Here is a 14,938-nt window from a genome sequence, read left to right as displayed (position 1 = left end):
CTACCTGCGCTATAATTCTCTCGTTTATCTTTCTGCCAAACGATGGGGGGGGGGGGGGGGGGGGGGAGGAGGCCAGCCTGGGGAGATGTTATCTCATTATAATCTTTAACTCGTTGAGAACGCATTTCCCATAGACACTTGCCCGAGTATACTAGGGACTCGTCCTCAACGGGTTAAACAGCCAATTCAATGCAGGGAATGTTCGGCACTGCCTTGACATGGTAAAACAAAGTTAATAAGTAGGCACCTCTCCAAGTATTTTACATTACATTACATTAACATCATAAACTTAGCACGACCCCGTAGATCTAATAGCTGCAGTCCATGTTCAGTAGAAAATCCCAGTGAGTAAAATTGATACTTACAACTGTTACACTACTTGGTAGTAAACATGATAAATACTATGTACAATGACTCATTTTATCAATGATTTTCCTCACCTAATTGCACGAAATAAATAGAACATTCTATAGCCATTCTTGTATAGTAAGTAACAAATAACAAATGAAATGAGATACAAAACAAATGAAACAATGAGTTACACACTATCTTCACAAAATCTATGAATGCCCAAACATGAGTTTTTAATTTGTTGGAGAAATCTACCCCATACTGTCTAATTACGTGTTTAAATCAGTCAATGCTTAACCAGCACCAATCAGCATAAACGATCTCTTTTTATTACACTCAAGCTATTCCGTTGCCGTAATTTCCTCACTTCTTTTATGGCGACTGTATAATAATTATTATGTGGTTAGCCGATTAAAAACAATCCTGGTGCTCATTCAAACCCTGCGTTTTAACTATCAATGGGGGCATATCGACGGTGGTGACAGTATGATACAACAATAATGAGAGTTGTGGTATTTGTACATGCATTATTGTGTAAGAGTTTGTAGTGTCGAACAAAAGCTGATCTAATTAGCCATTGTTTGATTAAAGATAAGCGAGGTGAAAACGATAATGAACGTCCAAAATGTTGTACAGTAAATTGTTGCCCGAAACGATTACGTGTCTACGAACCCATTAACATTTTCCAACTTGGACTCTCATGCATATTTAACAGCGCCATCTACGGTTGAAAAAGGTCACTTCGAAATCAAAGGTCTCACACCATGAGGACCAATTTACTGCTTCCCATCCATCACTTTTTTTTTTCTGTTAAATAACAATATAATAAGATAAATCTGGAAAGGAAAAAAAAAAGAAAGAATCCCTACCAACCCTTTTGAGAACTGAAGATGTTCGATTGATTACGGTGAATGGCCTCTACACGTTACATCTCATTTGGATACTGGAAATGTTTTCTTTTGTAGGGGACTTAGCCTATTTGTTTCGACGTCGCGTCGATGCAGAAAACACGCGAAATTTTTGCATGGAAGTACAGGAACGATAGTCTTTCCGTGACGACGTCGTAGTTTGAGCTGATCCCATCCCACCCTTGGTAATTTCAGGATCAGTGAAATACGACTGAAACAACGAAAGTAGCTGAATCTTTCGTGCTTTTAATCGTTAACCCGTTGAGGACGGTTTGATTTTGCTACAACACGCATTTCCCATAGACACCTGCCCGAGTATACTCGATTATACAAGATTATTGTCGACTAAAAGATACAATTATGGTCACGGATTGCAAAGACGTTATGTGTGTTATGAAAGGGATAAAGAAGTGATACTCAGAGCGGGAAAGAGCGAAAGGGAGAGAGAGATAGAGAGGGAGAGAGGGAGAGAGAGAGAGACGCAGAGAGAGAGAGGGAGAGAGAGAGGCAAAATACACGTTGCTTTACTGAGTGCCAATTTTAACATATCTTTCTGTCATGATGATAAGAATGTATCGAATTTGCTGTGCATGACACAAAGTGTTAGAATATTGCGATTGCCTTTCTGTGCCGATGCCAATATGGCCACTCTGCGCTGATAACAATATTAGTCTATGAGTCATTCCGGGAATGTAAACGAAACGTACGTCCGTTTTATGTGTTCCTGTGTTCGCGTCTTTATCTAGTGTTTAAGTGCGAGCGTTTGAGTAGATGAGCTATAAGTTTACCTCAAACTTACCGTTATCTGATGTTAATTACATATATCTAACGACAACCTGCACTATTAATAGAATCATTTCTGGACGTAATGGAAGCCTTGCGAAATAATTGTTTTCTCAACACATAGGTGACAAAGATTTGCTGACTGTTATTGTGACTTGGTACTCTGTGAACAAATTAACACATTTTTAATCATTTTACATTTTGTGCCGTTATCGAAATAAAATTTCCATTATTGTTGAATTCTCTTAGAGAGTTCGATCGCCTCTACTTGGAATGATGCTAACGAGATGAAATTATTGGGGAATATGTCACTCATGACGATAGTGAACTTGATATAATGTAAATTTTGAGGAGCTTAACAAGTGAGGATATTCTCCCCCAAAGGTTGCATCGGTTATGTCATCAAATTGTGCCTTCACTTTCCACAAAGGGCCCAATACTATAAGCCAGCATTCAAATTGGGGTTACTCTCCATACATTTTGTTTCATGTCAACAATTTTGTAAACTTTTACTGTAAGTACCTTTCAATAATGTTCTCTTCAGAATACATTTTCTCCGGGAGAGCAATAATTCACTCGTCATACAAAGTGAAGTTGAATCTTTCGTCAGGCAGTGTTACAAAACATAAAGACAAACAAACAAACAAACAAACAAACTACCTAACAGATTAAAACCGGAAGTGATTGCTTCTACTAATATCCTTTACGAAACCGAGATTATACATAGGTTATCATTTCTGTATGCGGTTCACCTTGTTCCTCGTTTATTCCCAGTAAAATGTTTGCCTATGACGGATTGGTAGCGAAGCATGTAATCACGATTGGCGTATGCCTTTACAGGCATGTGACTCTCTTCCAACAACTCATCTAACGGAATGTCAAACTTCCGATTTCATTGCACAGTGTTTATGTCCTTCGTGATGCAGGCCAAGCTCACCAATCTTACACAGACTGCATTTCTGTTGAATTACCGACTTTGTGTACGCCGCTCGTACAGTCATCTACGTATAACATAAAGTTATCATTATGATCATGATTATTCGTCATCTTTTACCGTTTCATTAGCATTCACAGTGATTGTTACTGACACAAAGATGATGGTATATTGTATCTTAGAGAGTACATTTGCATAATTTCACACATTCATGGATTTTGCATGGTGTTAAGGGAGAACAGTCATGAATATTTGTCCCACTCCAATCCCTTTTTACTGCTCACATCATTAGTAGAATTTGTTCAGAAAGTTGCCCGTGCTGTAGCGATCGGACAGCATCTGTACTACCGGGAAACTCTCCTCTGGGTCGTCGTCATCAACCCCGTCGTGAAGTCCTGCTATTTCCTTGGCGATGTTGTGGAAGGGGCTGTCGCCGGCCCCTCCTTCAGCTTCGGGAATGGTCATAACGGGACTAATGGCGTGGGGTGACACGCCCCCCTCGCTGCCCATCGAAGGCTTCGAATCCCTTGACCTGATTGTTCTCCGGCTGCCTTTGCTGCGGGTGGGACTCCTTATGGATGACGATATGGTACTGATTCTGGCGTAGGACGAGGACGCTTCGCTGGAGCTGCCTGGCGGATCGAGATGCAAAGTGCTGTATCGGTGGTCGTCGTCGCCGGCGTCAAAGTTCTGTTGGCCCTCCAGGTTTTCGTACAACGGTTGTTCAAAGAGAGGCTGCTCATAGAGCGGTTGCCCACTCAAAGAGGAGTTTCTGGGAAGGGTTGAAGGATACTGGCGCACTGATCTCTGGCTCCTCCGAATGACCGTTTGAGAGTATATTGGGTCCTTTGGCTCAAGAAATTGCTCGTAGGTCGCGTTTCCATCGCTGAGCGTGACATCAGCCTGTGATTCGTCTGCTGAAGGTGCCCCATTGTCTGCTTGAGGATCGGCATCCCTGCAGAAGGCGAACGAAATCGGTCTCCAGTCACTATTAGTGTCAGCGAAAGACCGCTCCCCCATCAACGAATTATTGGTGGAAGACACGTCACTTCTTGCCATCGACGCAAACTTTGAGGTCGGTTTCCTCTTTCTGAAGTTCTGGTAGATGTTCTCCGTGTCATCTGTGTCCTCTGTTTGTAAGAATTCGGGGGATTGGTTGTTGTTTACAAAGGAAGCTGGGGGTGACGGATTCTTATCCTTGCAGAAATCGAAGGACAAAGGTTTGATGTGCCGACCGTTTCTTTTCGAGGTGACGTCCAGGACTTCGCAGTACACCTGGTGATCGCTATCGCCGGTGGTGGTGCTGTCTTCCTCGGGATGGCCAATGTGGAATTTGATGGAGTTCTCTTCCACCTCAGCCTGGGTTCTCCTTCCTGGTGACTGCTCATTGGGTAGGATGTAACGCGTTTCCTCGGCAGTGTGTCTCGACGATGTCGGTCCTTTGTCATCAGTGTCTGCGAGGACCAGGGAGGTGCGAGAGTTGTCGCTGCTCGACGCGTACAAGGTGCTGGCCGATCGCGACCCGCCCATGGTCTTGCTGTGCCCGACGTGAGCCAAGGTTGAGGCGTAGTTCTTGAGAACATCCTGAACACGTCTGGGTGGATGGCTGATAGTGTTGCTCTTGGCGAAGACAGGCTGATGGAGAGATGCGTAGGCCTCGGAATCCGTAGAGTAGCGTCGGAATGGAAACGGAGATTTACCCAGGGCCTTGTACCTGTGAAACAAGAGATCAAAGTGAACAAAATATAAATATATGAAACATAAGTTGTTACCTCTGACAAAGACAACCATGTTTTGTAAGTGAGATTCGGTTGTAGCATTTACAATCTACGCGATTCATCTAACTCTTACACGAGGTGGCATATGTGTACAAAACACTGTCTCCCTTTTTATTTCTTTCTAACGAAAGTCTTATCGTCGCTGGGGCGACAAGACCTCGTATCAACAGAATGTCAAATGTTCAGGAGAGCCAAAAAACATGGCGGCCAAAGCACTATAGCGAATGGGATAGACTTTCCTTTGACATGCTGTGGTGGCTTCATTTTTGGAGTAAGACACTTGGGATTTGGACAGCGCATCTCTTAACCTATTATTTGACTATTAATCCAAAAATGTCATTTTCACCAAAATTGCATATACAAGGTCTTGTCACCCGAGGGACGCTATGTGACAATATCATTCAATATCATTCTTCTTCTTATTCTTCTTCTTTCCCTTAGTAGAGACTTAGCCTATGAGTTGTTGTTTTTTTTTTAACATCGTTTGCTTGAGTAGTATTTTCTTTTCATGGTGACAACATTCAAAACAACATTTGAAATCGACGATAGGCGTGATCAGTTGTAGTGAGGGAGTTATGATGCCATTTTAGCCTCAACTGCTAATCAAATCATGCTGACGCAAATGCAATTGAATCTTTACATGTCCTTGAGTTTAATGAGGTACACAGTTATGGGGAAGGGCAAAGGTGGTGTATAAAGTAAAAACATGTATTGAATAACAATCAGAAGCAAAATATAAAAATAAAATAAAAGTATAATATTATAAAAGTAACGAAATAGATTGAGAACAATGTGCACAATATAATATCTGAAATCACATCTACAGCATGTTTGTTGTAGACTTGAATCTCACGAAAAAAAAGGATGGGTGAGATATTGCATCAAAAGACAAACGAAGGACTTTGAGAGAAAGAGAGGGAGAGAGCAATGACAAAAAAAAGAGAGGAAAAGACACGTAAATACACGATAGATATATGAAGAGGGAGAGAGAGAGAGAGAGAGAGAGAGAGGGGGGGAGGGGGAGGGGGATGGAGGGACAGAGATGTCATGGGGGTATTAATGTGATGATCATATCTTGACAGGTTCTTCTGAGGTTGGGTGCGGCCGAAGAGTAGGAGATTAATGCCGCTCTTTGCCGTGCCCTGGCCTGGGCGGTTTGTCATCCCAGAGATTTTTTGAATCAGTCTACCCCAGTCTGTCCCGACTCCCCCGCGCCCCTCGACCTGACAGGAATCAGATTCGATAGAGATTTTCTAGCACGTTCTAATGCCTTGGAGGTATAACAGAGCCTAAAGCTACAGCTGAAGTAGCAGAGGAGAGAACAAGGAGCGCATGACAGATAGCGATAACAGGAATGTCAAAGTTACTCAAACAAAACATTTCATTTATTTGATAATGTAAAAACATCCAAAGGGTGTTTTTCGCTGTTTTTTTTTTCTTTTGCAGGTCTATACTTTGTTACCGTGTTTTATGTATGCACAGTGCGGTTCATATTAAAACTTAATTAAATGTAAATGCACGTTAAACTGTAAAGCAAACGTTTGGCTGTTGAAAATGAAAGCTATCATTCGGAAGGACATTATAATCGCATATTATCATAATCAAATCAAATAAGTGCTTAGACTTTACACCCCAGTTGGCATATTGCCGAACACATAGCGTTACTGCACTCCATTATAAAAGACAAGCCAATAACTGCCAAACAAGTAAACTAGATTAACTGACTTAAAACAGTTAGGTTCAACAAATAATACCTCCTGCAACTTACACCTGGAAATTTTTGCTGCTGTTGCTGATGAGGATGATAATGACTGTGTCCGAGGACTGAAACAAACACTCAAACCATCAAGGCTTTCTCAAGAGCCCCTGTACCCTTATTAGTCACCTGATTGTCATTCCTGAAGGGATTTGCGCCTTTTATTAAGGTTGATTGCCCCGTGGTGATGATCTCAACTAACTGCATTGGTGGTTACTGAGTATCAGGCTGGGGATCTAGAGAATCATAAACTTCTTTTCTTTATTACATGTACTTCATTGAGCTCAACTAAAGCTGCAATAACCTGTGATATTTAATCTTAAAGGTGGTGGAAGCAAAATACAACAGCAGGAAGAAATCTTCGACAGATATTCCTTCAGTAGTTTAAGCAAAACATCTAACCATGCATGATATTATGGAACGTTTGATATATCACGTTCGTTGTAGTGACGAACTCTCATTTGATATTGGTTGTAGGTCAGACTCTCAACGGATTCAACTTTTTTTTGTAAGGTAATAAAAAAGGTAATGAAGATGAATATCAGCCGTGACAAATTCGAACCGATTCAAAATCTCACTTCTCCCCATAGAGACCCGAACTATCCCGCAACTGAACGAAGAAAACAGCACAGTGTTTTAAGTTCGCCCCGTCATCTTCACAAGGTGGTCGCCCGTTTTCCCTCATAAAACAGGAAATATCCTTAAACTGTTAGCTGTGTAGACGCAGGCGCGGACGAAGCAGTACCGGTACACACAATATAAGACGATGGAGGTCTTTAAGCACGGCTCTTAATCTGGATTTAATCACTCCCGATGGAAGATACTTTATTGTTTTGACAGTCACGAGCTCGTGGCGCGCCTAAGGAGGAAATTTGTCACATTCGTCCAGGAGGAGAGGCGGCTCGGCGGTGCGAGTTCCACACATTCTCGAACGCCAGCTAAACGCCGTTTTCGTCTGCGTCGGCAAGGTGTTATAGATTCGTTTATCAGCGGGAACATTTTGCTACAACGAAGGCAGGCGAGTCTTAGGTCGTTATCCGTCCTTGATAATCTACATCAATGTGATATTCCACAGAGAGATCTCTTGACCTAGACTATAATTATGCTTTGATTAGGATCTGTACTATTCTTCAAAAAGGATGACGGGAATGAGATAGATAAACCAAGCAAAATAAAGAATATTGATAAAGAATTGCCTCGTCGAGTTAGGGGAAATAAGAAAGAAGGACTTTAGAGGAAAAGAAACCTTAATTTGAATTGATATCTGCGATAAGTAGACAGATGAATGGATTAATATGAAACAGGGAAAAAAACTGAACAATGTTGGATGGAAAAAAATATAAGCAATCAGGTACGAACGTAATCATGCGTAGGAAAAAGTTCCTTCAAAAAGAAAAAGGTAGGATTTACGGTGGGCATAAGAAACACTGCAAGAGTTTATGCATATTTATTTCTTTGGTGACATCGATAGAAATAATTTCATTTGTATATCATTTCAACAGCAATGCAAGCACTGCCTCTTCGATTTCTGTAATTTTGCATTCTATATCGTATGTTTATCTTGTGTTCGACCTCTTTGCCGCGCTTTGATCTATTACCAATCACACTATGCCCATATACAAAACAAAATCGCATTTAGGGGTTGTAGTCGATCTCATCATCGCAAAGGGGTACTCTCGGTGCATGTTGTTTAAAGGGATTGCATAGTTTTGGTTGAGACCTAATTTCAGGTTTCTAACATTTTTTGGTGAGATAATGAGAAACCTCTTATGAAATATGAAAGAACATGTAATTCCATGAGGAATTCAACGTTTATTTGATGAAAATTTATTTTGAAATGGCTGAGATATCCCAAACAGAGCGATTCTAATAAAGTGTGGGACCCACACTTTATTACGATCGCTTTGTTTTACTTTGTTTTTTGATATTTCAGTCATTCCAGACCCGATTTTCATCAAATTAACTTTGAATTCCTCTTAAAATGGTATGCTCTGTAGGCCTTACTATTTAATAAGTGTTTTCTTGGTATCTCGCAAAAAGTTAAAAGCCCAATTCTCATCTCCACCAATACTGTACTATCCCTTTAACTTTCTGCGTCCCACAACACATTAAAGAGAATTAAATTTCCTACAAGTTGATACCCCGTTTTATGGAATAAATAGTTGCTGTTATGAAATACTAAGGAAGGAATTATTATTATTATTATTACTTGCCCATATGTTTGGTTGGGAAATTTGTGTACATTAAATGGTCATTGACACTGAAATGCTTAATAGCATAGTTGAACGATTTATTTTATAATATAAGTATATATATATGTATATATATATATTTCCTTTTTTGCGTTCTAATAACAAAAATATCACACACGAAAAAGGTTAATACAGATACAAATCAACCCAAACCAATTAATGACCCTGTCTGATTGTTTAGAGGCTATGAGAATTTGCGTGTCAAAATGTTTCGATGCTCGAGTCTAATTGTTCACAGCACGCAAATGCTCGTTTGTGTATACTGATATGTGTTGTTGTTTTTTTTTTGTGTGTGTTTTTTTTTTTTTTTTTGCCATCGGCAGGGACACGTAACAGAAGATAACATTCTCACGCTGAAATAGCGTTACATTTTGATACATACATTTTGATATAGCTATTCTCTAAATTGTCATTCTCATTTGTTCCATTACACCTGTATAATTTATCAAACTACAAATATTATTTCATTACGGACGTGACAGCATTTTGCAAATGCTGGTAGTGGATATATCAGCAGTGATTTGGTGACAATTACAATTTTGACGATTTACGCCAAGTGATACTGACCTAGAAGAGGTAAAAGCATATTGTATCACTGAGGGGTATTGCTCCCTGTCAGGAATATGATAAGAGCGAACATGTTACATCTCTATTGAAAATACTAAATGGATATCACTTGTAGAGGATATGGCCAAGATGATCTGAGGGGGATAGCAGTCTTCATGTTGACCCCAAAGATTTCACTAAAATTACAGACAGAAAGAAACACACCCTTAAAAATGCGAACAATCATTCAAACATTCATGCTGTGTAGCCTCTGTGAATATACATTGACAAGCAAACATACTAATCAGTGCAAATCAGCCACACACAAAAATAATGAATAAAAAGAATAATAATTAATCATACTTCATCAAACTTTTCACCGCTCTTGCCAGACCAGGAAGTTTTTAATGACGACCCCGTTACCTTCGGACTTTTCCAATTCGTATTTTACATATAGCAAGATCATTCGGCGTGGGTCTCAAGTCGAGATTTCCTGTCTACACTCGGTAATCTCCAAGCTGTGCCCAAGAACTCGCGCTGTTCAAGAAATGCAACCTTTCCTCCAGCTCGCACCCCCCCCCCCCCCATCTTAACCGCCACCCATCCCCTCCCCTGAAGTTACAGACCCGCTTCAAAAAATGATTCACATCAATATTAAATAAGTCATCGTTCATCACTGGCTCCCCATAATCTCGGAGTCAATCACACTTTAGACTAGCGGAATTCCTACAAGATCCAACCTCTCACGTACTGGCCAGATAATCATCTCAAAATAGAAGGGTACGTTTGGAGAAGTTGGTGTTGCTTTTGATTTTGTTTTCTATTTTGTTCAGTTCGACAACTCTGAGTCTACGTTCTCTTAACTGGTGTTAACATATTTGATGATAGAATGATTTGTTGTAATTAGGTAATAATTGGAATATCAGGACATGTTTTTTTTTTATATATATATAACGAATTTGCAGGAATATGACAGCATTCTTTTATGACTTAAAATCAGCATATCAGCTACGGCGTCATAATAAAAAAAAAGACAGACAAAACTGTGACCAAAAGAGAGAAAGAAGAAGACGAGGAGAAAGAGGACGTGTGATTCAGGACGAAAAATGAAAAACTAAGGCAGGTGAAAATAATATGCAACTTATACAACAACAACAAGAACAAAAACAACACAATACATTGTAGTTTACCCGTTGTGTGTCAGTTTTGACTGCCGATCGGCAAAGAAATCCATCGCGTTCTACAAACTTTCCGAAGTCCCTGACGCAGAAGGGGTTAAACAGGAAACTGGAGCAACTGAAGTAACAACTTACCTCCAAAAGAGGAAGAGCAGGATGTTAATGATAATCAGCGAAAACACGGCGAGCGTGATGCAGATGTCTTCAAGAACTCCGTGCCGCGGGTCCTGGGGAGTCGGCTCGGCAGATGTGGGTAAATCTGGAACAAAAACATAAATCCGAAATACTAGAAGTTGGAAGGACGATGTTACAGGGATGGTATAGTCTTGGTGTCGATGGGGGATTCAGATTTTGTGAGATAATTAGACACCACTTTCGAAATAATGACATTATAGAACACACAATTGAGTACCTGAATATAAGAACGACCCAAGTCCAAATTTGGCTATCGCGTTTGAAAGCCATTTAGATAGTCATGCAAATACAGATAATCATTCAAGTGACTGTTTTATATTCAAATTTGAATAGATAACACCCCAATAACCGAAAACACTTAAGGGAGTAGGGAATTTTTTATTAATTTCCATTTTTCCGAAATTTTCTCTAATGGACTTGGGTCGTTCTTATATTCATATACTCAATTCTAAGAGGTATTCGAAGTTTAATTTGATGATAATTGGTTTTGAAATGACTGAGATATCCAAGACAAAGTAAAACAAAGGGGTCTTATAAAAAGAGGTGGGTCAAACCTTTTGGTAGAATCTCTCTGTTTCTGGATATGTCAGCCATTTGAAAACCAATTATCATCAAATAAACTTTGAATTCCGCTTAGAACTGTGTGTTGTTTGAAATTTTTGATAAAAGTTTCTCATTATCTCGCAAAAAAAGTTGAAGCTGAAGCAACGTCTGAACCAAAACTATACCATCCTTTTAAGTACATTACATTCGTATAACGGGACACATTATTGTATTCCCAATCGGCTAAATTTATCCCCTTTATGGAGAAAGCAATGGGCAATCAGTGGATCCCAACAGAGATTACCCATCTTATTCTCTTCATTTACAAAGCCCTTTCCTTAAACTCTTTTAACGTTGTAACTTAAATGGATAGTATAGTTTTGGTTGTGATGGGGCATTCAGATTTTAACTTGTTGCGAGATAATTAGAAACTTCTAACTGAATATCAAAGAGCATACGATTTATAGAGGAATTCAAAGTTAATTTGAAGAAAATTGGTTTTGAAACGGCTGAGATATTAAAAAAGCAAAGTAAAACAAAGTGGTCGTGGTTAAAGGTGGGTCCCACCTTTTATTACGACCTCTTTGTTTGTTTTTTTGTTTTTTGATATCTCGATCAGTCATTTCAGAACCGATTTTCACCAAACAAATTTTGAATTCCTTTTAGAATATTTTATGCTCTTTAACTATTTATGTGCCATGGTGGAAACCCCCTGTGTGCCACATTATTCTGAGACACGAAGGTAGTCATGCTTTGAGAAAGAAATCTGTTTTTCCGATTTGTATAAATTCTTCAAATTTCTGTTAAGCTGGACATAATAGTGAGCAAAGTTAAAGAGGAATGCCAAACTTTGCACCCTTTGCACCAATATACAATGTATGACAATTCCATTTTCTTTTTTTTTTCTTTTGAATTACCAGTTGCTACATTACTGTAAAGGCATGACTATTGCACATAAAATAGTGACAGAAACTTAGAATGTACAAGCAAATTTAGTTTGGAACACCGCTTGATAGTCAATCACCACATAGAATGAAAGCCGTATGTGAGAGGAACAAAAGCGCGAGAAACGCTTTGATTGTACCGCGGGATTAGCAATTTATCGATCGGTTTTGGCGGCTTTGTTTGTTGAGCAGAATACCAGTATGCGAAGTTGGCACGCCGTTGACTGAGTTGGACGTGCGAACGTGGCACATAAAGAGTTAATATTTCATAGAGATAGTTTAATTATTTTGCAGACTGCTAAAATCTAAATCCCAATCTCAAACAAACCAAAACTAAAACATCCCTTTAACAGGTACCTGCTGATGACCCATGATCTAAAACACCTTTTCAGCGATAATCATACTTTCATTCTCAGTAATACTCCACACACGACTGCGTCGTACATTTCCATGCAGTGCCTTTCAGTGTATATTTCTTTTAGCTCGACTGATGCAACACACTCTGTTGTATAGTTCATGCAGAGAAGAACGTCATTCCACTGAGAATGTATTTTTGTCTAATGAGGATACAAAGAACGAAAGAAAAAAAAGGGTACGCGCCGGATAAAATTTTGCCCAATCATGTACCCGGTGCACCTAGGGACTTCTGGGAACTAAGCGTTATCGATGTTTTGAATGAGTAACGAGTGAATATCCTGCACATAAAACCCATCGAAAGTCGTACAGGACTGGTTGAGAGATGATGACGGACGTATAATATGGACTCAACACAGGTAATTCATCATGTTGCATTTACCCCTTAACTCTGTATAATGTGTAGTATCTGATATCATAACCCAAGTCATCATAATCTTTGAAGTATTACAGTTAACAATTCTTGTCCATACACAAGAGTCTACGTACAGCACAGCAAGCATAAGCGACATGACCGACACTTGACCGACCCACCAAGGCAGTCATGCTCCTTACACTCGCCTTGTACCTGTACGTTGTGCATTATTTCCCAAGCTCGTCCGAGGTTACCTATCACACACTCTGATAAAGTCTTAGACATTTGAGCCAATATGATAATAATAATGATGCTAATGATAATCATCATAATCATAATAATCATGATCATTATCATCATCATCATCATCATCAACATCATCTACTTTGTATGACTCATGTCACAAAAAAAATAGATTAATATGTCTGTGCACATTAAAGGAAGGCAAACAGACATGAGAGAGAGAGAGAGAGAGAGAGAGAGAGAGAGAGAGAGAAAAGGAGACAAACGAGATCAAAAGTGACAAAACTGAGATACAGCGTAAAGCCTGGTCCATTGACATGTTAGAGAGATGTGTTTTCAAAAGACGTTTAAAACCATTAACTGTACAGGTCTGCTTAAATTGCGTGTGTAATTTGTGGCAAGATCTTTCAACATAAAACAAACAAACAAACAAAAACAAAATAGTTAATATTGTAGGGGTGTACAAAAGAACTTCGGACTATTAAAGAGAGAAGCCGATTTGGCTAAAAAGAAATAATACTGAGAACATGTGAAAGGATTCAAATGTCGATCTTGTTGCTATGTCTTTTGTGAATTTTAAATAAAGTAGATGTTATGAAATCTAGATTTTTTTTTTTTTTTGGGGGGGGGGGGGGGGTGGGGGAGGAGTGGGAAGTAATGACCAATTAAACCTTTCTTAATTGATCTGTGTGTTTATTCCTGACCCTGCACAGAAGTTCTTATCGTTTCTTGGCTAGCTTGTTTTGTTGTTGCTTTAATTCTGACAAGGCGGGACATTTTATGTAACACCGTAAAGCCTCAAACCTGACGGCTTCAAAATACCAAAATCAGAACATCGATGTTTGACGAACTTTTTGTCAAGACATCTTGGTGTTGAGTTACAAATATAAACAATAGGAATAAAAAGATACAGTATCAAAGCAATAAAAGAAAGGTATAATCAACGCTTCATGAACATCATTTTATTAATGAGTCAGGATAACAATGTTTCAAAAAATTGATTTGATCTGTTTTCTTCATAAAGGTTTACTTGACAGCCTAGTGAATTTATGTAGCAGGCAATCTTTAATCAATTCAGTTTTAGCTATATCTATCCCCCTTATGTTTATTCTTTAAGCATAAAACTGTCATAAAAGTCTAGCCGCAGGATCAAGAAGGTCGCCACGTGACCCCAATAATGTCCGAACTCGTGTGCTCATTCTTTGCCTGTGGAAGTTTTCAGCTCCCGACGATGTATAGCTATCAAGCTAAGGTTGGCAAACAGCTGGTAGATATTTTAGTATGGATAAACATACTGTTTGTATTTGAATTGTTGTTAAGGAAGAACCACTTTTTCTTGCACCTGTTTTTAGTTTATAAACTCAGGCGAAATTTGTTGCGGTCATGTTTATAATTTCATCTTCTTAATAGTTGACCCCATCGAGACGGGCGTGAATCCAACTTCATAAAGTTAAGGAAGTGCAATAAAAATGCATGGAGTGAATGCAAGAGACAGAAAAGGGAATATGCTATGGAATCACAGGCAGAAAAAAAAAGATGAACATAATATTATGGACAACATACCGGGTCACAGAGAGATCCACTCTGCTTCTTGGTTTGTATCTTAAATTATGGTCAGACCGATTTAACTATCACTACAAAGAATACGACATAGTTCTACATGTCAATTCAGTTTTGATGTGATTTATTTAGATCCTCCTTGTTGTTGTCTCTCTACACGTATTTTTATGTTTTTGATGATCAGAGAATAAAACAACA

At 39.1% G+C, this 14,938-nt stretch overlaps 1 protein-coding gene across 1 annotated transcript; it reads right to left on the bottom strand.

The window, feature by feature from the left end:
• Window positions 1-3,264: 3,264 nt before the first annotated feature.
• On the bottom strand, window positions 3,265-11,532 carry LOC139731049 (uncharacterized). The gene is made up of 3 exons (XM_071641927.1): window positions 11,529-11,532; window positions 10,622-10,745; window positions 3,265-4,690 (listed from the first exon to the last, which is right to left on the bottom strand). The coding sequence occupies exons 1-3, from the start codon at window positions 11,530-11,532 to the stop codon at window positions 3,265-3,267; spliced, it is 1,554 nt and encodes a 517-aa protein (XP_071498028.1).
• Between the last annotated feature and the right edge of the window lie 3,406 nt (window positions 11,533-14,938).

The sequence above is a fragment of the Diadema antillarum genome, unplaced genomic scaffold, assembly GCF_040938485.1.
Source record: "Diadema antillarum isolate AM-2024a unplaced genomic scaffold, OU_Dant_1.0 seq00000353_RagTag, whole genome shotgun sequence".
In the NCBI taxonomy this organism is placed as follows: Eukaryota; Metazoa; Echinodermata; class Echinoidea; order Diadematoida; family Diadematidae; genus Diadema; species Diadema antillarum.
This window is presented reverse-complemented; position numbering and strand designations above follow the sequence as displayed.